The 24,433-nt window shown below is 36.8% G+C and overlaps 1 protein-coding gene across 8 annotated transcripts in view; it reads left to right on the plus strand.

Annotated features, from left to right (window-relative positions):
• Positions 1-24,433, plus strand: part of LOC131165980 (MADS-box protein SOC1) — a 71,898-nt gene that overhangs the window by 40,567 nt on the left and 6,898 nt on the right. For 2 of the 8 annotated variants that reach the window (XR_009139697.1, XR_009139699.1), the window contains exons 3-9: positions 10,662-10,746; positions 10,948-11,009; positions 11,099-11,198; positions 11,302-11,343; positions 11,654-11,695; positions 11,785-11,928; positions 16,228-16,285. Coding sequence is in view for 5 of the 8 variants with exons in the window: in XM_058124181.1 (XP_057980164.1) it covers positions 10,662-10,746; positions 10,948-11,009; positions 11,099-11,198; positions 11,302-11,343; positions 11,654-11,695; positions 11,785-11,916 (463 nt within the window). In the remaining 3 variants the exon portion in view is untranslated. Of the gene's footprint in view, positions 1-10,661; positions 10,747-10,947; positions 11,010-11,098; positions 11,199-11,301; positions 11,344-11,653; positions 11,696-11,784; positions 12,194-16,218; positions 16,383-17,052; positions 17,172-19,730; positions 19,801-24,433 lie in introns of those variants that run through there. The other 6 variants (XM_058124179.1, XM_058124182.1, XR_009139698.1 and 3 more) reach the window with 5 other exon arrangements.

Here is a 24,433-nt window from a genome sequence, read left to right on the forward strand (position 1 = left end):
GCGTCTCTAGAGATAATAGAGTTGGGGAAACAGCTTGATGAATTGGAAGCGGGATGTGTTCAACCTTCCAAAGCACCGTTGGGAGCATCGGTGTTGTTTCAAAGGAAACATGAAGAACATTTACAGAAGGTGTTCGATAGGCTGAGGGAAAACAATCTGTATGTGAAGAAAGGGAAGTTCTTGTTCAAATTCCTTGGTTATGTGGTTGAACAAAGTCGTATTTAAAGGGATATGGAGAAGGTAAGGATGATTCAAGAACAGAAGATCCCCATTATAGTGAAGAAGTTGCGTTCCTTTCTTGGCCTTACTAGATATTGCAGGAAGTTCGTTGAGGGGTATTCGCAGAGAATGACTCCAATGACAGGACTACTGGGAGGTATTGTTGGCCGCAACCGTGGGATGATGTGGTTGATTATACCAAAACTTGTCTCACTTTCCAACAAGACAAGGGGGAGCGGAAGAAGTATGGTACTTTCATGGTTGCACCAAAGTATTGTTTGGAAAAGGAGATGACACAATTGTTCCTTGTGACTGTGGTGAAACATTGGGTGTTTGTTCCCCAAGTTATTGTTTGTGACCGAGACTTAATGTTCACTAACAACTTCTTGACATAATTTTTCAGGATATTCAGATTGCATCTTGACATCTCTTCAAATTACCACGGATAGATAGACGGACAGATGAAGAGATTCAGAGAGCTACTAGAAGAGTACTTGCGCCATTTTTTCAACGACAACCAGAAGAATGGCGTTCAACTACTCGATGTGGCTCCATTATATGACAATACCCAAAGTAGCTCAACAACCAACAAGAGCCCTTTTGAGCTTGTTATAGGCTTGTAACCGCTGTTACCTCACAAAATGGGCGAGCCATACAGACAAAAGAGTCCCAGGGCGTACATCTTCACCACAGAATGGAGAAAAAATGCAAAGTTTGCCCTAGTCTATTTGGAAAAAGCTTCTAAGTAGATAAAGAAGTGGGTAGATTAGGGGAGAAGAAGACCGCAACACTTCAACCGAACGAAAGTGCATCATGTGTTTCATGTCCGCTACCTCGAGCCATTCAAGGCCAACACTGACAATCTGAGTAGAAGTCAGTCAAACAGAGCAGAGTTGAAGACAGTGCCACTTGAAAAACATGAAGTTGAAGAGATCCTTGCAGTCCAAAAGTTCATATCCTCAAGGAAGAAGTGGTAGAAGTTCCTAGTGAAGTGGAAATGCCTTGATGACAAAGAAATCAGTTGGATTTCAGTAGAAGATATGCAACCGTTCATGGACAAAGTTGAAGTGTACCTACCGCCAAAGTCTGTGAGGACGTCGACCGCATAAGTGGGGGAGAATGTAACGAGCTAAGCTTATTCAGGGCATTATACTTGCCTGTGACCGCTTGTCTCGTGTACTTGGGATGTGTTTCCATCATGTAAATACTACTGTAGGGTTATTTTTTGTTAGTAGTTTATTTGTATGCCAAATATGACAATATGACTCCTCGGTCACTTTGATATTTCCTAGTGCCAAGATGATAATTAGATAAAAACCTCTTTAGGGGAGGGTGAGTGTTTATCAGTCATTGTAAAACTCAATAGTTATTGTCAACGTGTTTAGCCTACTTGCCTCCCTTGCTAAACACACGATGTCAACGAAGGTGTTGTTAATGAATTGCATAGTTTCAATGTTTACTGCTGGTGTGCCACTTCTTTCATGATTGCTTACTGTTTCTGCTGTCATTTGATTGAATGCTGATGAAAGTGTTTCGTGGATGAATGTTGGTAAACGATAGACTTACTAGTTAAACAAGAGTGCTCTAGCTAGCGCCACACGACCCTTCACAAAGGTGTGAAAATAGTCGGACCGTGACACTATGGAATGCCCTTTTTTCAAAGATTGGGTGGCACTACATATTGAGGATTATCTTTTGCTGGTGAGTTTTTGGGGTTTTCGTGCAAGCTGAGACTGCAATGTTTTATGGATTTGCATTGTATTTTCTATATTATGGACTATTTGGATCAAGAGGAGCATGAGGATAGAGCTGAAAAGATTATTCCTGTTTAATGGAATAGAGTAGTATTCCCAGTTTTTTTGGGGTCCACTCTTCTAGTCTTATTGATTTTTGGGTTTATCACTATCTTACCTTCAAAACTTTGGTAGATAGCCCTATTGTAATCTTTAAATTGTTAGCTTTATAGTTTTACCGTTTCTTGAAGAATTTTTGTCATCTTCTTTTTGTACATTGCTTTAGTCTTTAATAAAATTTATCATCTTCTTTTTGTACATTGTTTCAGCCTTTAATAAAATTTTCTCTTGTATTTGGTTATGCTTCTTTGGAGATATCGATGCTTTAAATCACAAACTAAAGTGCCCTGTTGAGGGATAATTAGATTCACAAAATAGTTCTTGTGCCTTACACATCTTCACTTAATCTCTGCAATGGTTTTTAGTTTGATTAAAAATCTAAAGTGAGTAACATGTACACGAATGTTCAAAAAATATCTCTTTTCATTCCTATGTTAAGGTGAAGAGTAAAATTTAAGGATAGACATTTTGAGCTTCAAGAGGAAAACGAACTATTAGGGGGATGAAAACTACTAATATTTGAAGAATTATTTTCTTTTGAGAGGAAAATTTTCACGGAAAAACAAGATAAGTAAATTAGCTTGGAAAGAGATAATAGCCACATTTGCATTCTAGTCCACGTTTGAGAGCTTGGAAATCAGACATTCTATTTAGATTTGGATAAAATGTGCAGTGAACTTTGTCCAAACTACACAAATCCAAATTTAATACCTGAAATTGACACTTCCATGCATAACCTAGATCTTTTTTTTTTTTTTGGGCGACAATTGCCATGAAAATGTGTGTTCCTCGCAATGACATGGTAGCTGTGTAGGACAAATTATTGAATATGTTCATTTTTCATTTTTATTACTTGACATGATTTCTTGTTAAGCCAATATGCTTGAGCATGCCCATATTGCTCACAAGTGAGGTTATCCCTTTTATTGGACATATTGTAACCAAGGGCAGTAATACTGGAAAAGTCACCTCATAAATTATAAAATTGTTGATAATCCGTGTTTTCATTTCTGCAGATTTTATGTTAAGTTATCAATAATAGAGAAAATTTTCTCTTTCTAATTAATAATTTGGCTTGATTTTTTTTAAACGAGTTTGATAGTGATTAGGATTTCAAATGGAGCCTATATATGCATAGGCCATGTGGTCTCAATCAGAACATAGTGCTAGTACTTGATTATTTTTTGTCAAATTTTTTTTTTTTTTTTTCTCATTGGATTGAACCAATACATGTAGTTGACTAAAAGGTTTGTTTCAATTAAAAGTGAGTATAAGTTAGCACGTTGTCCATTTATCTCCCATTGTAACACAAACACAATGGAGGAGATTTGAATGATTCCTTGCCTCACAAGGCAGTAGTTCGAATCCCGTAGAGAGATTTCATTGGGGTGAAAAATGTTGACAATTAAACTTGACTTATTAAACTTGATCGGTAGTAGCTCCACCAATCCAACCATTTATGTTTAAATTATTAAGTTGCAGGCAACCTACTCCACCTACCAGCCCACCTCCGTTGAAGTTAATTCCCACCTATTGTTCTAGCAATTGCTATAAATAGATGTGTGTGTGTGTATGTGTATGTGTAATGTAACATGTGGTGCAGAGAGGGTGAATAACCAGACAGTGAGAGAAATTGTATTTTTGAGAAGTTCTGTGTATTTTATTTTAAGATTGAAATCAATCCAGTGTTTTGTGTGCAAATTGTGTGTAATCCTCACTGAGTCCAATCAAAACCAGTGATTGAGTGAGTCTCCTCCACCCATCAGTGGTATCAGAGTGCCCAAGTTCGTTGAAATTCACCAAACAGAGGCAAGCATAGGAAATTTGAAATTTTTTGTCAGATTCAAAGTTGCTTGAAATCTAAATTTGGGCATACCATTTTGAAATTCACGTCGAGACAAGACCAACGGTGAAAACCGCATCTCAAATGGAGTCCGAGAGTCTCTACACGCGCTCACACGCGTTGACAGATGAAACAGCGACGTCAACACGCGCCTCATGCACCGGCGAAAGAGCAGACCAAAGACCTCACGCTCCATATGCGCCCGCATGTGTCATCTTCGCCCAACTGACGTGATCCAACTCGAAAACCCAATCCGCGACCCGGCCCAACAATCAGCAACCTGGATCCAGATCCACGAGCATAACCCAACCCGGAAGACCGACCCGTATCTAGTCGTCGACACGCGGCACTCCCAGAATTTGCCACGTGTTCTAACGGTAATCACTGACGCCGTTAATCTTTGTTAAGTCAAACTGTTTTAAAAAATCGGACAAGAATCTTTATCTAGTCGGTTCAGTGCCATTTAGACCGGTTCTTTGCAACCAAAAATCAGTTCGTAAAGTTTTTCAATCTTATGAACACATTGGTGGCATTAGATTTGCCAAAAGCGATTCCTATCACTCTATCTTTTGATATATTAAACTCGATGGCCAATGGTACTACACAAGCGGTGATTCCAAAGTTAATAAGGGAGAACTATGACAACTGGTGTATTCAAATGAGAGCCCTACTAGGTGCTTATGATGCTATGGACATCGTTGAAGATGGGTACAGAGAAGCCCCATCAGAAGAAGTCGAAGCGTCTATGTCTAATGCTTAAAGAATGATCTTGCGAGCCGATCGAAAGAAGGATTGCAAGGCGAAGTCCATAATCTACCAAGGCCTTGATGAGGCCACGTTTGAAATCATCGTCTCCGCCAAGACATCCAAAGAAGTTTGGGACTCTCTCCATCGAACACACAAAGGTGCAGACAAAGTGAAGAAGATTCATCTTCAAACATTGCGAGGTGATTTCAAATCTTAAAGAATGAAATCTACTAAATCTATTGCTGACTACTATACACGAGTTATGGTAGTATCAAATCAATTGAGAAGAAATGGAAAGACTCTCAAAGACGAGAGAATATGTGAGAAAATTTTGCGATCTTTGGATCCAAAATTTGATTATATAGTTGTGACCATGGAAGAAACAAAAGATCTAGAAACCATGTCCGTAGAAAAACTTGTGGGCTCACTCTAAGGCCATAAGTAGAAAATCAATAGGAGTGATGATAAACCCCTGGAGCAAGCCCTCCAAATGAAGTTGTCCCTCACTACAGATAGATACGACAAAAGGGTGACATCACAGCGAGGAAGAGAATGAGGTGGAGGATCTTGTGGAAGAAGTTCGGTAAATTTTGAATCCGGAGAAGGTGGAAGAGGTAGAAGAGGTCCCACTAAAGAAGGACGCAATCAACATAACTATGTTTCATGAGGTAGAGGACAAGGAAGAAGAGGGGGATACAATAATTGCTCGAACGTAAATAAGAGAAATGTTTAGTGCTACAACTGCTACAAGTACGGACACTACAACAATGAGTGGAGAGGTAATCCCCAAAATCACAAAGTAAATGAAAATGCTAACTTTGTAGAAAAAGAGAAAGCTGAAGGAGAATCGTTGATACTGATGGTACACAATTCAACCCACTAGGACCAAAATGTATGGTACCTTGACTCTGGAGCCAACAATCACATGACTGGTAAAAAGAACCTATTTAATGAACTTGATGAGAAAGTTCAGGGAGAGATATCATTTGGTGATCCCTCTAAAGTCCCACTAAAGTCCCAGTTTGAGGAAGGGGAAATGTCCTAATCAAGAGGAAGGATGGAGACCATGCTTTTATCTCCAACGTATACTATGTGCCAGACATGAAGACTAACATCTTGAGTCTCGGACAGCTTGTGGAGAAAGGCTACCGAATTAGCCTTAAAGATAAGTAGGTGGTGATAATTGATGCTTGAGGTAAGCTTGTTACTCGAATACAAATGGCAAAGAATAGAATGTTTCGGCTCGCCATTCAACAGGATATGCCAAGGTGTTTAAGCACTATCATCAAAGACTGTCTATGGTATCTCAGGTATGGACATCTGAACTTTGAAAGTTTGAAATAGTTGGTAAGAAAGAAGATGGTGAAAGGTTTACCCAACATCCACCCACCCAAATGAAATATGTGAAAGCTGTGTTCTGAGCAAGCAACACAGGAATAACTTTGGAAAGCAGGCCGATTGGAGATCTACTATGCCGCTCCAGCTAGTACACACAGACGTGTGTGGTCCATTGAGACCATTTTCAAAAGGATAGAACCGATACTTCCTCACCTTCATTAACAATTACAATAGGAAGACTTGGGTCTACTTCCTCAAAAGGAAATCAGAAGTGTTCGACAAGTTCAAAAAGTTCAAAGCTCTTGTGGAGAAAAAGAGTGGCTATCGCATCAAGTCACTCTGATCGGACCAAGGAGGATAGTACAATGATGAAGCTTTCCTGGAATTCCTTAGACAACAAGGGATTTAAAAACAGTTCACACCATCATACACTTTCCAGTTGAACGGTGTAGTTGAGAGGAAGAACCGCACGATCCTTAACATGACCAGGAGCATGTTAAAGGATAAGAATATGCTAAAATGTTTTTAGGCAGAAGCAGTGTTATGTGCAGTCTATTTGCTCAATAGGTGCCCTATGAAGAGTCTTGATACAAAGCCCCCACATAAAGCTTGGAGTACTCACAATCCCAATGAGTGTCATCTTAGAGTGTTTGGCTCCATAACCTATGCCAAGATCCTAGTGGTAAGAAGGACAAAGTTGGAAGATAAAGGAAAGAAGTGTATCCTTGTTGGATACAGCGACGGCATAATGGGATATCGACTCTACAATCCCATCAATAAGAAAGTTATTCACAGCCGGGATGTCATTTTTGAAGAAAATGAATCCTGGAAGTGGGATCAGGTTGAATCTTAAAATGCAGAATTAATGCTTGAAGGAGAAGGACCCACACACACAAGATTAGTGGCTATTGTGTCACAAGTTCTCGAGCTGCAGACACCTCCACACGGTTCACCACAGAGGAATGAAGCTCCATCACCAATTGAGCGTGAAATCTCAGACATGAGGCCTAGAGAAGCCCGCAATCTAATTGATCTATATGAAACTACAGAACCAATAGAAGAGTATGTTACACTATGTTGACTATTGTTGACCAACGGCCCAGTTAGCTTTGAGGAGGCTAACGAAAAGGAAAAATGAAGAAAAACGATGGATGGGGAGATTCAATCCATCGAGAAGAACAAGACTTGGGAGTTAACAAATCTCTCGAAGGGCCGCAAAACTATTGGTGTAAAATGCGTCTACAAAACCAAGAAGAACGCTCAAGGAGAAGTTGAGAGATACAAAGCAAGACTTGTCGCCAACGGCTACAGGAAGAAAGAAGGGATTGATTATGGAAAAATTTTTGCCCCGGTTGCAAGGCTTGAAACCATCAGATTACTAATTTTACTATCAGCACAAAATGGATGTAAGATTTACTAGATGGATGTGAAATCAGCATTTCTGAACAGTTTTTTGGAAGAAGAGATCTATTTTGATCAATCGCCTGGATATGTAAAGAACGACAAAGAAGATAGATTGTACAAACCAAAAAAAGCACTCTATGGTTTGAAGCAGGCAGCTCGTGTGTGGAATATAAGGATTAATGAATATTTCCAAAAGAATGGATTTGAAAAGTATTCCTATGAGCATGCGCTATATATGAAGATGGAATAGACGGAAGAATGTTGATTACCTGCCTATATGTTGATGACCTGATCTTCAGCGGCAACAATCTAGAGATGTTTGCCGCTTTCAAGAGGTGCATAGTCAAAGAATTCGAAATGACGGATATTAGCCAGATGACTCATTTCCTGGGCATAGAAGTCGTGCAAAGCGAGAAGGAAATCTTCATCTCCCAGAGTCACTTATCAAAAGAAGTACTGAATAAGTTTGGGATGAACAAATGCAATCCTGTGACAACTCCACTTGAAATAGGATTGGAGTTAAGAAAGAATGAGCAAGGAGATGTTGACCCCACATTTCAAGAGTCTGGTTGGAAGGTTGAGGTATTTGACATGCACCAGACTAGACATACTCTATGGAGTTGGACTTGTCAGCAGGTACATGGAGACTCTTGACTAATCCCATCTGAATGCAGCAAAGAGGATACTCCGCTATGTCAAGGGTACCATCACTGATGGTATGTTCTATTCATCCATAGGTGATTACAAATTTATCGGCTATTCATATAGCGATTGGGGAAGAGATCTTGATGAAAGAAAAAACATGACTGAATTCACATTCTTCATGGGAGATACAACGTTTACATGGTCAGCAAAGAAGCAATCCATAGTAACGCTTTCATTATGTGAAACTGAGTATGTTGCTGCCAGTTTAGCTGTTTTTCATGGCATATGGATCAAGAATGTACTAAAGTATCTGGAATTTCTTCAAGATGACCTCACAGAAGTCTACATCGACAATCGATCAACGATTGCACTTGCGAAGAGGATACTCCGCTATGTCAAGGGTACCATCACTGATGGTATGTTCTATTCATCCATAGGTGATTGCAAATTTATCGGCTATTCATATAGCGATTGGGGAAGAGATCTTGATGAAAGAAAAAACATGACTGAATTCACATTCTTCATGGGAGATACAACGTTTACATGGTCATCAAAGAAGCAATCCATAGTAACGCTTTCATTATGTGAAACTGAGTATGTTGCTGCCAGTTTAGCTGTTTTTCATGGCATATGGATCAAGAATGTACTAAAGTATCTGGAATTTCTTCAAGATGACCTCACAGAAGTCTACATTGACAATCGATCAACGATTGCACTTGCGAAGAATCCACTCTTCCATGAAAGAAGTAAACATATTGATACTCGGTATCATTTTATCAGTGAGCATGTCAAGAACAAAGAAGTGGAGCTGATATCTTGGTCGGCGGCAGCTCCACCAATCCAGCCATTTACGTTGAAATTATTAAGCTGCAGGCAACCTACTCCACCTTTCAGCCCACCTCCGTTGAAGTTAATTCCCACCTACTGCTCTAGCAATTGCTAGAAATAGATGTGTGTGTGTGTAATGTAACATGTGGTGTAGAGAGGGTGAATAATCAGTGAGTGAGAGAAATTGTATTTTTGGGAAGTTCTCTATATTTTATTGTAAGATTGAAATCAATCCAGTGTTTTGTGTGCAAATTGTGTGTAATCCTCATTGAATTCAATCACAACCAGTGATTGAGTGAGTCCCATCCACTCATCAAAAAATGTTAAAAGTTTGTCATTAGGCAACCTATCTTTGGGACTATTGCAATGCAATTGTCATCTTTGTACCAAAATATATAGAGAAGTAACTCTAATAAGTTTGTTCTCCTACTTATCAGGCTTCATAACTTGCCACTGTTTTTGGCCAAATAATCATGTGCTGATCCATGTAAGTCAACAATAGTTTGAATTTTAATACACTTCACTTCTAGCAACTATTGCAAATTGCACCATTTATTTGACAGTCATTTGCCAAAATTTTCATGGAACTAAATGATTTGTTTAAACCATGTCATTTGTACCATTTTTTCCCTTCTGCACATTTTTGTTTGCTTCAAACACACAAAAAGAGAACAGCCACGAAGAATAATATGGAGGCACACACAATAGCCTCCTTATAGGTAGGGTTTTATAGTTTATAATCTCATCAAATTCATCCACATGCAAAATTAAAATATGGTAAACTGACAAAATAAATAAAAAGGAAATTTGGTTTAGTCCTACACCTATTCTCATGAAAATTTCTGTTCCCTAGTTTTAAGAACTGGGGTTTTGTAAACAGTGTTCGAATGGAGTAGATGTTTGGGAAAGAAATGACCTTCAATGGCTAGTTTTTTTTTCAATTCTCTTGTATGGTGACTCTACGCAGCTGATACTCCTTGTGCCTGCTGTTTTCCTTGGCTGCTGTAATGCCCTCCTGCATGGCTGAGTGTATATTCTTTCTTTTTCGTTTCTTTCTTTCTTCTGTAGGGCTGTTATGCTCTAAATAAAATTTCTTTAACTTGCACAAAAAAAAAGAAAAGAAAAAGACCAAAAAAGAACTGGGTTTTTGCTTTCCTCCTGTCTGATTATGTTATCTTTTTCAAGTGTATGAGTTTGTTCTCTGTCCCATAAATGATGCGCGTAGCCAGACAACAGTATCTTCAATTACTGACCTCATCCCTATGTGAAATTAATTTAAATTATTGACCTTTTTCTTTGGATAAAATAGATTATTGATCCCAGCTGCGCAATTTTCAATTAATGATACATATACCAGCACAACACAGTTATTGTATTGTGTATGATACATTGTAGGCAAAAGAAATGCTTAAACTGCTTTAGTGAACATACTAATCAATTTGGTTTTGTTGCTCTTTGTGGAATTTGATCAATCATTGCCTTGACATGCTTATGTTTCTTGATAAATGATTGTGCATTTTTTTTTTCTTTGGTGGTTAGTAACATATTAAAAAAGATGCCTTTCTTCTTCTGATTAGAAGCCTCGTCAAAACGCAAGTGAATAGACAAATCAACTTTCTTTTGTTGCTCATTTTGTCACTTTTGATCAACAGAATGACAGTGCCTCAAAATGTTTGTTTTTCATGAAATGAGTGTGCAGCTTTTTTTTTTGGTATTGATAACATGGTTTTAGTTTTAGTTAAATTGTATTGACAGCAAACATATTTTGTTTCAAAATTGTTCAGCGTGCAGCAGACAATTGAGCGTTATGAAAGGCATGGGACAAAGAATGTTCATGCTGACCATAAATCAAAAGAAGAAAACATGGAGGTTATTGTCTCCTTCCTCGTCGCTTAATCTAACTTCTCCGCAGGACAAAGTGTTTGGAATGTTTTGCTCCATATCAGCTTATGTTTTCCAACATATATATATATATATATATATGTATGGAATGTTGTTAGCTACTGCTATTGGTAAATCTTTATGTAACTAACTTGATTTTTTCTCACTAGTTTCTATTGGCATTGGCAGCAATTGAAGCATGAAACAGCCAAGATGCTCAAGAAGATAGAGCTCCTTGAAGTTTCAAAACGGTTTGGTTAATTTTTTGAATGTCTTTACAGACACAATGTACTCAAGTTTAAAGCCATTTTAAAACTTCAAAGTACTTGGAATTCCTCAGGAAACTCTTGGGAGAAGGGTTGGGATCTTGTTCCATTGAAGAACTACAAGAGATAGAACAACAGTTGGAAGAGAGCGTAAGCAATGTCCGATCAAGAAAGGTTCAGCGAAAAACCCCAATTAATTTTGTTTCATTTTTTGAAAAAAAAAATTGTTGACTTAGAGCTTGTTTATTGAATTGCTTGATTGTTGTCTATATTGCAGAATCAGGTTTACAAGGAGCATATTGTGCAACTAAAAGAAAAGGTATCCTAATATACATATTGTACAGTAGGTCTCAAAATATCTCTCTACTCACATGTTGAGAAAGCACAGCATGAGAAATGGTAGCTTGGTATCTTGTCCGAGGTTGGCATGATATTAGTGTTGGCACAGCCAACAAATTTGAAAAGGTAGCTTGATAAGATTCCGAGCTGGGTTCCAACTAAAAAAGAACAAAAAAGATTTCAACCTCACATTTTTGTGAGGCAAACTGAACCAGTATTGGTGTCGAAATTTTTTGTCAAAACAGTGATTTACTAATTGTTGGTGTTTTGTCTGCATGAATGAAATTCAGGAGAGAGCCCTATTAGCTGAAAATGCGGCCTTATGTGAGGAGGTAAAGCATTCTCACTACTATATAGCGCTATTGCAATACATACATATATATATCTTATTAGTTAATTAATTATTTTTGGTTATTGACAGTGCGGAATCCAACCACCTAGAGAATCAGATAAAGAAAAAGATATTTTCAACAACATAGAAAGTAATCAAAATTCAGATGTTGAAACTGACTTGTTTATTGGGCCGCCGAAAAGGAGGTCCAGTGTGCCTTGAGTATGAACCTACGTAAGTTCTTGCATGAGGGCATTCCATCTTATGCTATATATCTTCTGTTAGACATATCAATGTATGTCTGATTATTATTGTTTATTGAAGTATGTTTGGGTGTATACCCTCATCCACGTGCAACCAATCATACAAGGAATGTCATGGGAATGAAGGGCATACATTTCTTGCTCATTAAATCCTTCAAATGCCTTGGATAATATTATGAAACAAAAAAACATTTACCCTAATAATACAATGTTTGGAAGATACACATTTAGATTCACACAAGTATTCCGACTCATTGCCTAGGTTTCTCACTCAGTTTTGCAAATAATGCGAAACGTGCAGTCTATACGTATAATTTTTAGCCTTATCAAGATCTATGCAGTTATTATGCTTTAGGAGCTATTCTCTCTTCGGCTGCTATATATGATCTTTTGTGGAGACATCAGATATACAAAACTAGGAAAATTACTCTAGGCAGAGAGAAGACACAGAAAAATAGTGGAGAGAGCTCGTCGGGGCTTTGCTGGCCCAAAAAAGGGGGAGAAGGGAAATTTGAAAGAATAAAAAAAAAAACATTAATTGTACATGCATGAGACATCCAAAGGGTGTAGAATAGGTCAAATAAGGTTTGTAGCGTTAATTAGGAGAAAGCAGTCAAAAAAAGCACTAAAACAACCCAAATTCGATCTTCACCATGGTCGTCGGCAACAACACTCAAGATTGATACTAGTTTTATTTTGTTGATTTTTTGGGCCATGTTTTGGTTGGAAAAGATTCCAAAGGTCGAACAGAGTCTAATAGAAAAAAATAAAAAAATAAAAAAATAAGGCGCTCAATTTGGAGTTTAATGAAGATATGACTGTTTGAAATTTTAGGGTTTTGACGCCATTGTTGGTTGCCATTGTTGGTGACTCGGAGACGATGTCAAAATAGTAAATTAAGCGATAATTTTTCCTTCATATGTGATGCGTGTGCTGCCTCCTTGGACCGATCGATTGATTCCCTCATTTTCTTATTTATTTATTTAATATTCTATTTTAGTTTTAAACAATTTTAAAAAACTTTTTGATCTAGGAAAAGTAAAAAAAAAAAAAAAAAAAGGGGACGTAGCCAAAAAAATTACATTTAAATTTAAAAATATGTTGCTAATTTATTTTATTTATTTAATATTTATTTTTATTATTTAATTGGGCTAGTTTTAATTTAGCTTCGCTTCTGATGCATGTAATGTCCTAATTTTTTCACACGTAGTTAGTCTCAAGCCCGGGTAAAGGAGGGTTGTGTTGGGTAGCTAACAGATAGCATAAAAATTGTCAAATCATTATGATATGAATCCTTACCAAATATTTGTTAGGGCATGCCCTACAAGCGATGTGTTGTACTTGTACCATTTGGGTGTAGCAAAAAGTGGGGGAGGGTGAGCTTGATCGTCACCCCAAAGCGGCGCGCCATGTCAATGCTCGGGTACGGTGTCAATTATGTGAAAGTTCTTGCACTATTTTGGACGAGGGCAGGTAAATAAGTTAGTTCAAGGAACTAGGATTAGATTAAAAACTTGGAATATATAGACACTTATGGGTAAATAAATGAAAATTGTGGACACAATTATTAGAAAAAGAATGAATATAATTTGCCTTCAAGAAACTAAGTGGGTGGGGTAGAAAGTTAGAGAAATTGATAAATCAGGATTTAAACTTTAGTACACTGGAAAAGAAAAACATAAGAATGGAGTAGGATTATTGTACTCAAACTTAAAAGATAGCATTATTGATGTAAATAAAATAGGGGATATAATTATAAAGATCAAGATGATAGTAGGCCAAGATATTATAAATATCATTAGTGCTTATTCTTCTCAAGTCGGCTTAGTAGAAAATCTTAAGAGATAATTTTCAGAAGATATGGATAGTATTATACAAGACATACCAGGGATTGAGAAAATATTTAAAGGAGGAGATTTGAATTGACACAGTTGGAAGAGATAATAAAAGTTATGAGAGGATATATAGAGGATATGGATATAGAGATAAAAATGAGTCTGGGGGGATGATCTTAGACTTAACTATGTCATATGATTTTATTATAATGAATACTTGCTTTAAAAAGAGAAAAGAATACTTAATAACTTTTAAAAGAGGACAAAATAGTAGTTGAATAGTTTTTTTTTTTAACTAGGAGCGTAGATCGTTCATCATGTAAGGATTGTAAAATTATTCCATGTGAAAAAGTCTAACCAAACAACATAGAGTCTTAGTGTTAGATATACGCATTAAAAAATGAAAAAAAAATGATAAAATGAACTAGTGTAAGAGAACAAGGTGGTGGAATCTAAAATGAGAAAATATAATAAAATTTAAAGATAACATAATCAAAGATGGGGATTGGACTATAGAGGATGAAATAGATACAAATACTCTTTGGAGTAGATTAGTTAGTTCTATTAAAAAGACGACAAAAGAGAATTGAGGTAAATTAAGGGGAAGATTTTTGAATAGTAAAGAAAGTTGTTGGTGGGATAAAGATGTCCAAAGAGTTATAAAGACAAAAAAAATTTGGTATCAAATGTGACAAAAATATAGAAGCATAGATAACTTTGAAAAGTATAAGGAGGCAAGAAAAGATGCAAAAAAGGTCATTAGTGAAGCTAAATACGTATCATTTAATAGTTTGTATGATAAATTAGATACAAAAGAAGGGGAAAAAAATATATTTAAACTTACTAAAGGTAGAGAAAGGAAGAGTAAGGATTTAGGAAATATAAAATGTATAAAAAGTGAGGATGATATTGTCTTGGTTACGGATGAAGACATTAGAGAAATATGACAAAGTTACTTTTTGTTTAATAACAACCAAATAGAAGACTTAAACTTAGAATTGAAAAAATAATAAAATGACTAAAAATATGAGATTTATTCGCAAAATTAGATTTAATGAAGTTAAGTTTGTATTAAAAAAGATGAAAAATGAGAAAACTATAGGACCGGATAAAATCTCAATTGAAGTTTGGAAATGCTTAGATGATAATGGAATTATATGGTTAATTAATTTATTTAATACAATTATAAAAATTAGGAAAATGTCAAATGAATGGATGAAAAGTACTTTAATACCTATATGCAAAAATAAAAGAGAAATTCAAAATTGTAGTAACTATTGGGGAATTAAACTTATGAGTCATATGTTGAAACTATGGGAAAGGGTAGTTAAACAAAGATTAATGTAGGAAACCGAACCAAGAAAAAAAAGAAAATAAATAAAAGGGAAAGAAAAGCAAGGAAAAGAAAAGAGATGGTTTGGTACAAGACCAAACCGTCGACGATTTCAGGAACCCACAGAAAAATCGTCGACTATTTTAGTCAAGTTCAGTATAAGACCAAATCGTCGACGGTTTTAGGAATCTCAGGGAAATCGTCGGCGATTTCTCGCGAGGCTGAGAATCTATAAATAGGATTGAAGTCATTTTTATTTCATTCTTTCCTCTCTTCTCTTTCTCTCTACTAGGGTTTCGACTCTCTCGTTGATTTCTCTCTCCTTCGTGTCTCTCTCGCTCCTAAGGTCTCTCAGGACTCTGGCTAGGTCTCCGATCAATTCTCCATTCTCAGCTTGCTGTATTTCCCCAGGGTTTTGTTATTCACAGCTACAGGTACCTTTTTAGGAAGGTGTTAGGCAGATCTTCGGGATCATGTATGGGCAATAAATTATGTTAGTTGTTCTTTTAAAGATTAATCGATTGAATTGCGGAATATGAGTATGTGAATATTATGTTGGTCTTTAATATAAGTATATGATTATATGAATATTATTAAAGTATGATTTATCATTCGAACTGTGTGGCATTAGATTAATTATTAAACTTGTCGAGATCACGTGGATTGTTGAAAGTAATGTGGAAAGACTTTTATGAGTATGCTACCATAGTATTGTGTAATGCATATCTGAGAGATATGTTTAGTAATATCAAGACAGAGGGGGATAGGGATACATAACGCCCTAATCCTCGGGACTTTAGCCCGAGGGCTTGCTGAATTGGGAAGACTTGTTGAGTAGGCCTACAGTACGGGGTAGGGTGCTAGAAGGGTGCTCAATGTCAGTGAGTGTCTATGTATGTACCAAATGTGGTCACCGAAGGATAGATTGCTTTATATGTCAACATGACCTACAAGAAACAAAGTTACTTATATGATGCACGTATTGAATGTTGTTTATATATGATACATTAAAACTCATTAGTCACACACTGATAATAATTTATTTCTTCTTACTGAGAGGTGTCTCACCCCATTGTGATTAATTATTTTTTAGATTCTATAGGGAGTATGACAGTAATCAAAGTGCGCGGTGGAAGCATTGGTGGGGTAGAAGGTCCTTGGTAAGAATTGTTATTATTTTATTTATGTTTTTGATGAGTTCAAGACTTTACTATGATACTGGGATTTTTATTGTAATAAAAATATTTTTTTAGTACTCTGGTAATTGTTATGGAGATCTTCCGTTGTGTATTTGTTGGTAATAAAGATTTATTTAAAATAACCCTTTAGACCCCTGTTGCAGGTTCAGGGCGTTACAAGTGGTATCAGAGATTAGGATACAAATTTTGTAAATTCTAAGAATGATTATTACTAGAGCATAGGTTTGAGTTATGAGGAGATAAAATTGTTCACAAGTTTAGCTTAAGTTTGTTGGATTCATGAGGTATGTTGTTGTTTGAGGTCATATTTAAAAAATTTCGACGATGAAATTTTTTTAAGAAATGGAGAATGTTGGAACTCGAACCAAGAAAAAAAAGAAAATAAATAAAAGGAAAAGAAAATCAAGGAAAAGAAAAAGAGATGGTTTGGTACAGCACCAAACCATTGACGGTTTCGGGAACCCGTAGAAAAACCATCGACGGTTTTAGTTAGACAGAGGTTTGGTATAAGACCAAACAGTTGGTTTCAAAAATCTTAAGGAAATCGTCGACGGTTTCCTTTGGGGCTAAGAATCTATAAATAGGATTTAAGTCATTTTTATTTCATTCTTTCCACTCTTCTCTTTCTCTCTGCTAGGGTTTCAACCCTCTCGCTGATTTCTCTCTCTCCTTCGTCTCTCTCTCTCTCTCTCTCTCTCTCTCTCTCTCTCTCTCCTAAGGTCTCCCAGGACTCCGGCTAGGTCTTCGATCAGTTCTCCATTCTTGGCTTGCCAGATTTTTATAGGATTTTGTTCTCCAAAGCTGTAGGCACCTTTTCAGGAAGCTGATAGGCAGATCTTCAGGATCATGTAAGGGGAATAAATTATGTTAGTTGTTCTTTTAAAGATTAACCAGTTGAATTGCAGAATATGAGTATATGGATATGATATTGGTCTTTAATCTAAGTATATGATTATATGAATGTTATTAAAGTATGATTTATTATTCAAACCGTGTGGCGTGAGATTAATTCCTTTTATTAAACATGTTGAGATCACGTGGATTGTTGAAAATAATGTGGAAATACTTTTATAAGTATGGTACCGTAGTATTGTGCAATTGCATATCTGGGGTATATGTTTGGTAATATCAAGGCAGAGGAGGGCGGTGATACATAACGCCCTAATTCTCAGGACTTTAGCCCGAGGGCTTGCTGAATTGGAAAGACTTGCTAAGTAGGCCTACCGTACAGGGTAGGGTGCTAGAAGAGTGCTCAATGTCAGCGAGTACTTGGGTATGTACCAAATGTGGTCATCGAAGGATAGATTGCTTTATTTGTCAACATGACCTACAGGAGATAGACTTATATGATACACGTATTGAATGTTATTCATATATATGATATACTAAAACTCATTGGGCATACACTGATAATAATTTATTCCTTCTTTTTAAGAGGTGTCTCACCCCATCATGATCAATTATTTTTTAGATGCCATGGGAAGTATGACAGTAATTAGAATGTGCAGTGGAAGCATTGGTGGAGTAGAAAGTCTTTGGTTAGAATTTTTATTATTTTATTTATGTTTTTTGATGAATTCATAACTTTACTGTGATACTGAGATTTGTATTGTAATGAAGGATGATTTTTAGTACTCTGGTAATTGTTATGGAAATCTTCCGCTGTGTATTTGTTGGTATCATAGATTTATTTAAAATAACACTCTGACCCCAGTTGCGGGTTCAGGGCATTACATTTAAGATTAGAAACAAATGTTTCAAAAAATCAAATTGATTTTATGCATAGGAGATCTACCACAGAAGTTATATATCTTTTAAGAAAATTAATAGAAAATTTTAAAGAAAAGAAGAGGGAATTGCATATGGTGTTAATTGACGTAGAGAAAGCAAATGATAAGATATATAGGAAAGTTCTATGGTGGGTTTTAGAAAAAAAAAAAAAAGGTGTATGTAGTTGATATATAGATGTCTTTAAGGATATGCACGATGGATTAATGACTAGTGTAATGAATATGGATATAGAAATTATAATTTTTTTAATCACCATAGGTATACATCAATGATCTGCTTTGAGCCTTTATCTTTTTACTTTAGTAATGGACTGACTGAGTAAGAGTATTCAAAAAGAGATTCCATGATTTATGTTGTTTGCAAATGATATTGTATTAATTGATGAAACAAGGGGTGGAGTAGAGGCTGACTTAGAATTATGGAGAGAAACTTTGGAATTTAGAGACTTTAGGATAAGTAGAAATAAGACAGGATATATGAAATGTAATTTCAATAATGGTATAAGGAATATTATAAACAGAGTTAAACTTGATGATAAAGAAATAAATAGCACTTGTAGATTTCGATACCTTCGATATATTATGCAAGGTGAAGGAGAAATTGAAAATGATGTAATGCATAAAGTTGAGCAGGTTAGGTAAAATGGAGAAGTGCTTCAAGTGTGCTTTGTGATCATAAAATACCCTTAAAATTAAAAGGGAAGTTTTATAAAATGACTATAAGTCTATATGATGGCTATAAGACCAGTTATGCTATATGGATCAGAATGTTGGGCGACAAAGAAATAAAATATCCAAAAAGTAAAAGTTTCTGAGATGAGAATGCTTAGATGGATGAGTGATATAAGACTGAAAGATAAATTAAGGAATGAACATATTTGTGGTAAGTTAGGTTTACCTCCTATAGAAGATAAGAGATGGGAGGAACAATTCAAATGGTATATACACTTTAGGTGTACCTCCTATAGAAGATATGACATAGAATGGATGACTTAGATGGTATATGTAACGTCCTACTTAACTTATCACATAATAAACATAAATAATAATAAGATCAACCTGAACCCGTGGGTAGCGGGGATAGCGTTACATAAACAGCGGAAATCTAAGCAGTTGTAAAATAAATTACATCCACCAAACCATTAATTACATAATACCAGAGTTTACTACATTCCCAAAATACAACATTTGAATATAATTTCCAAAACATCAAAATAGACCTAAGATCTTACAACAAAAATGTGCTGATCCTAGATCAAAGCTTACCTTTCTAGCAGGGAAGCTCAACTCACTCAACGGCAGCCACGACCCGTCGGTCTCTCAGGGTCTCCTGAAAAATTAATTAAGTTTAGGGGTGAAACACATCTTAGAAAGGGAAAATAAACTAAATGCAGCTGTGTGACAACATGAATATATAATGCAGTTATACATATACAATACAATTCATATATCTGTGAACATTCGTCACAACATACTGAATGATCATATACTTTCATATTTGCTAATAAATCATATCGTACCTAAAACATCTGTTATATCTGATAATACTAAAAACATACCCAGGATGAATAGCTAACTGATGTTATGTATTACCCCCCCCATGATGGGTTGTGCAGCCCGAAGGCGGGACTCGATAATGGATGACCGACCACTGGTGAGTCAAAAATGTTTGTAAGTACGATGAGCCCGCCACACCCTGGTTCGGACTGTCAGGTGGACGTTTACAACTCTACACTGAAAGCCACATCGACTATCCATCTCCCACTCCCTCGTGGGGTGGTTAGCACAAGTCTGAACATAGATATCTGATTTATATAGTTACGGTACCGTACTCCTGAACTGAACTAAACTAACGTTCAGGTTTTGATAACATATAATACATGATGTTATAACATTTTTGTTCATTTCATTAATACGGTCTCGCGCCAAAATCATTTCATAAATACGGCCTCGTGCCAAACATTTCCTATATACGCGGCCTTGTGCTGGAATCATTTCAGGTATAAACGGCCTCGCGCCGAAATCATTTCATATATACACGGCCTCGTGCCAGAATCATTTTAGGTATATACATTTTGAAAATAAATCAATTATCACGTATTTGTCAAAATCATCATAACATACCGTATCTTTTCATAATACCTGAAAACATGCTTTACTTGTAAAATCTTCCATATCATAATACTTTTCATGAAAAATAACATTCATGCCACACAAAGCTGGGTAAATCATACATTTCGTTCTAAAATTATAATTCCTATACAATAGTAGTATTTTCCCAAATATGCATTTATTCCATAATATTCAAATATCATACATATTTTTCAGAAAATCAATTTGTTCATAAATAATAGTAATTTGCGTGAAAAATAACTGTTTTAGTTTATTCCCTTACCTGGCTACTGAGAAAAAACCCTTATAAATTCTGAACTCACACTCGTAGGATTTTCTGCTCAATACCTTGAAAATGAAAACTCCCAGTACTAAACTCTGGTATTTTCACGTGTATATCATTTCCTATAACTACCGTAAGACCAAATTTGACTTAAAAAGTCTTACCTCAACTCAGGGATGAATTTCAATGGAGTTCCACCGACGATCCGTTCCAGAAGATATGTAAAGAACTTCTCTAGGAGCGTCGTGGTGGCCTTAGATCGTCGATTCGGCGAGCGATGGAGCCAGAATCGAAGAGAGAAGAGAAACCGAAGGGAGAGAGGGAGAGAGAGAGAGAGAGAGAGTGTGTGAGATTTTCCCTAATTTTGAAGTTTAAATCCGGGTTTTTGATATTTATAGGACTGGATTCATCGAGGAGCCATGTCATTTCGTCGACGAGTCCTTTAATAATTTCGTCGACGAAATCCACTCCTGGTCAACGAAATTCAGATTGCTCAAAACCTCTCTCGGTATTTCCTCGTCGACGAATCTTGTCTTCGTCGACGAGGTCCTCTTATACCCTCGTCGAAAAATCCCCTGTGTTCGTCGATGAGGCCGTGATAATTTCCCTTTCCTCTTTATTTAAATTACATTATTATTATTCGGGTCGTCACATTCTCCTCTTCTTATAAAATTTCGTCCTCAAAATTACTATCTGTATTTTCTTTTATCATCCCATAAAGGCAAAATGGTCTACTTATTTTATTATTTGCCCTCACTTATGGCGGAGGAATACCGTGATTACATTTCAAGTCCTGGGAAAGTACATATACTAAAATAAAATTCCCTCAAAACTAAAATAATACTATATAATTAAAGAATTACATGTATCTGCAAAAGAAATATTACATATTTTCTCACATTTCTTAATCACATCTGATCTTTTTGAAATAGTCGTGAGTATTTTTTTCTGATCTGCTCCTTGAGTTTCCAAGAAGCCTCTTCTACTGTGTGATTCTTCCATAGAACTTTTACTAGAGAAATCTTCTTATTACGTAATTCCTATTCCTTTCGGTCCAAAATCTGCATCGGTACCTCCTTAAAACTAGTGAATCACTAAACTCTAATTCACCATAGCTGATAATATGAGAAGTGTCTGTGACGTATTTTCTCAACATAGATACGTGGAATACGTCGTGCATCCTGGATAATGTAGGTGGTAAAGCTAGCTTGTAGGCCACCGGCCCCACTTTCTCTAAAATCTCAAACAGATCAATAAACCTAGGGTTAAGTTTAGCCTTCTTTCCGAATCTCATAACTCCTTTCAATGGAGCTATCTTCAGAAACACATGATCACCAGTGTCAAATTCCAAGCTGCGGCGATTATCGGCATAACTTTTCTGTCAACTCTGAGCTGCGCTGATTCTTTCCTTGATAAGCTGATCCTTATCATATACCTGTTGCACCATCTCTGGACTCACAACTTGCCGCTCACCTATCTCATCCCAATACAAAGGAGATCGACATCTCCTATCGTATAGTGCTTCAAATGGTGCTATGCTAGTACTGGACTGATAACTATTATTATACGCGAACTCCACTAATGGCATGAACTGAGTCCAGCTACCCCCAAAATCTAATACACATGCACGGAGCATATCTTCTAATATATATATCGTCCTCTCAGTCTGTCCGTCTAACTGAGGATGGAATGCCATACTAAACGATAATTGAGACCCCAGAGCCTCTTGCAACCTCCTCCAAAATTGTGACGTGAATCGCGGGTCTTGACTTGACACAATAGATACAGACACCCCATGAGAATGAACTATCTCTTGAATGTAAATCTCCGTTAAATGACTGAGGGAATAGCTGATCTTGATAGGGAGAAAATGAGCGATTTTAATCAACTGATCTACTACTGCCCAAATCGCATTTTGGCCATGCGATGTTGACGGCAGCTCTGAGATAAAATACATAGATATATGATCCCACTTCCACTCTAGGATAAATAGCGGCTGCAACTAGCTCGCCGGTCTCTGGTATTTAGCTTTTACCTACTGACATGTCAAGCACTGGGCTACATATTCAGCAATATCTCTCTTCATACCACTCCACCAGTAAAATTCTCGCAGATCCCTGTACATTTTCGTACTGCCGGGACGAACCATATATAAAGATCTATGAGCCTCATCAAAAATAATCTTCGTGATGTCAGCATTAGCAGGAACACATAATCTGGAACGGAACCGCAAAACCCTGTCATCTGAAATGCGGAATTTCTCTCCCTGACCACCCTGCACTCTGTCCATTACCTCTACTAATTCTGGATCTTCCTCCTGAGCAGCTTTAATTCTTTCTTACAGCGTAGGCTGTACCACTAAACTGACGATACATATTGGAGTATTACTCTCAATCAATTCAATGTCGAGTCTCTCTGGATCCATCATGATCGGACACTGGATCTCCATAGATACCAATGTTGATTTCCTATATTTCCTACTCAGTGCATCAGCTACCACGTTTACTTTCCCTCGATGGTAAAAAATAGTACAATCAAAATTTTTAATTAATTCTAACCACCTTTTCTGTCTCATATTCAATTCCTTCTAGGTGAAAAAATACTTTAAACTCTTATGGTTGGAGAAAATCTCACACTGCTCATCGTACAGATAATGCCACCAAATTTTCAATGCGTGTACCACTGCAGCCAATTCAAGATCATGGGTAAGGTAGTTCTTTTTGTATTCTTTTAACTATCTGGACGCATATGCCACCACCCTGCCATGCTGCCTCAATACACAGCCAAGTCCTTTCAAGGACGCATCACTGTAAATAGTATAACCCTCACCCCCAGACGGGATGATCAATATAGGCGCTGTGACTAACCTCTGCTTCAGTTCCTGAAAACTCTGCTCACAACTGTTGTCCCATTCAAATTTGGCATTCTTTCTAGTCAGTCGTGTTAGATGCCCTGATAAAGCTGAGAATCCCTCGACAAAACGATAATAATATCTAGCTAACCCCAAGAAACTCTTGATCTCCTGGACGTTTCTCGGTTTAGGCCAATTCACTACAACCTCAATCTTACTAGGATCTACAGAAATTTCGTCTTCTGAGATAACATGCTCCAAAAACACAACTTTCTCGAGCCAAAAGTCACATTTGCTGAACTTGGCATACAACTTTTTTTCCCTGAGCATTTGCAAAACTCGCCTTAAATGTATCTCGTGCTCCTCATAGTTCCTCGAATAGACCAGTACATCATAAAAAAAAACAACCACAAATTGATCTAAATATGGATGAACATCCTATTCATCAAATCCATAAATATCGCAGGAGCATTCGTCAGACCAAATGGCATAACGAGGAACTCGTAATGCCCATACCTGATCCTAAAAGCCGTCTTCGATACATCCTCTGCTCTCACCTTTACCTGATGGTAACCTGATCTGAGGTCAATTTTAGAATATACTCGTGTACCCTGGAGCTGATCGAACAAATCATCGATACGGGGTAGAGGATACTTGTTCTTGATTATCACGTTATTAATCTCTCTGTAATCTATACACATCCTCATAGACCCGTCCTTCTTTTTCACAAACAGCACTGGAGCTCCCCACGGAGACATACTAGGTCGTATGAAGCCCTTATCAAGCAAATCCTGTAACTGATCTTTCAGTTCTTCCAACTCCGTTGGCGCCATTCGGTACGATGCTTTAGAGACCGATGTTATACATGGAAGTAGATCAATAGGGAAATCTACTTCCCGATCAAGTGGTAGACCTGATAATTCATCTGGAACACATCTATGAATTCTTTCACCACAAGTGTATTGATAAGCTTCAATTCATTTTCTGACATTTCCTTCACAAAAGCCACGAATCCCTAACAGCCACTCTGGAGCAACCTCCTCGTCTGAATAGTTGAGATCATCTGAGGTAAG

Source organism: Malania oleifera, chromosome 10 (genome assembly GCF_029873635.1).
Source record: "Malania oleifera isolate guangnan ecotype guangnan chromosome 10, ASM2987363v1, whole genome shotgun sequence".
Classification (NCBI taxonomy): domain Eukaryota; kingdom Viridiplantae; phylum Streptophyta; class Magnoliopsida; order Santalales; family Ximeniaceae; genus Malania; species Malania oleifera.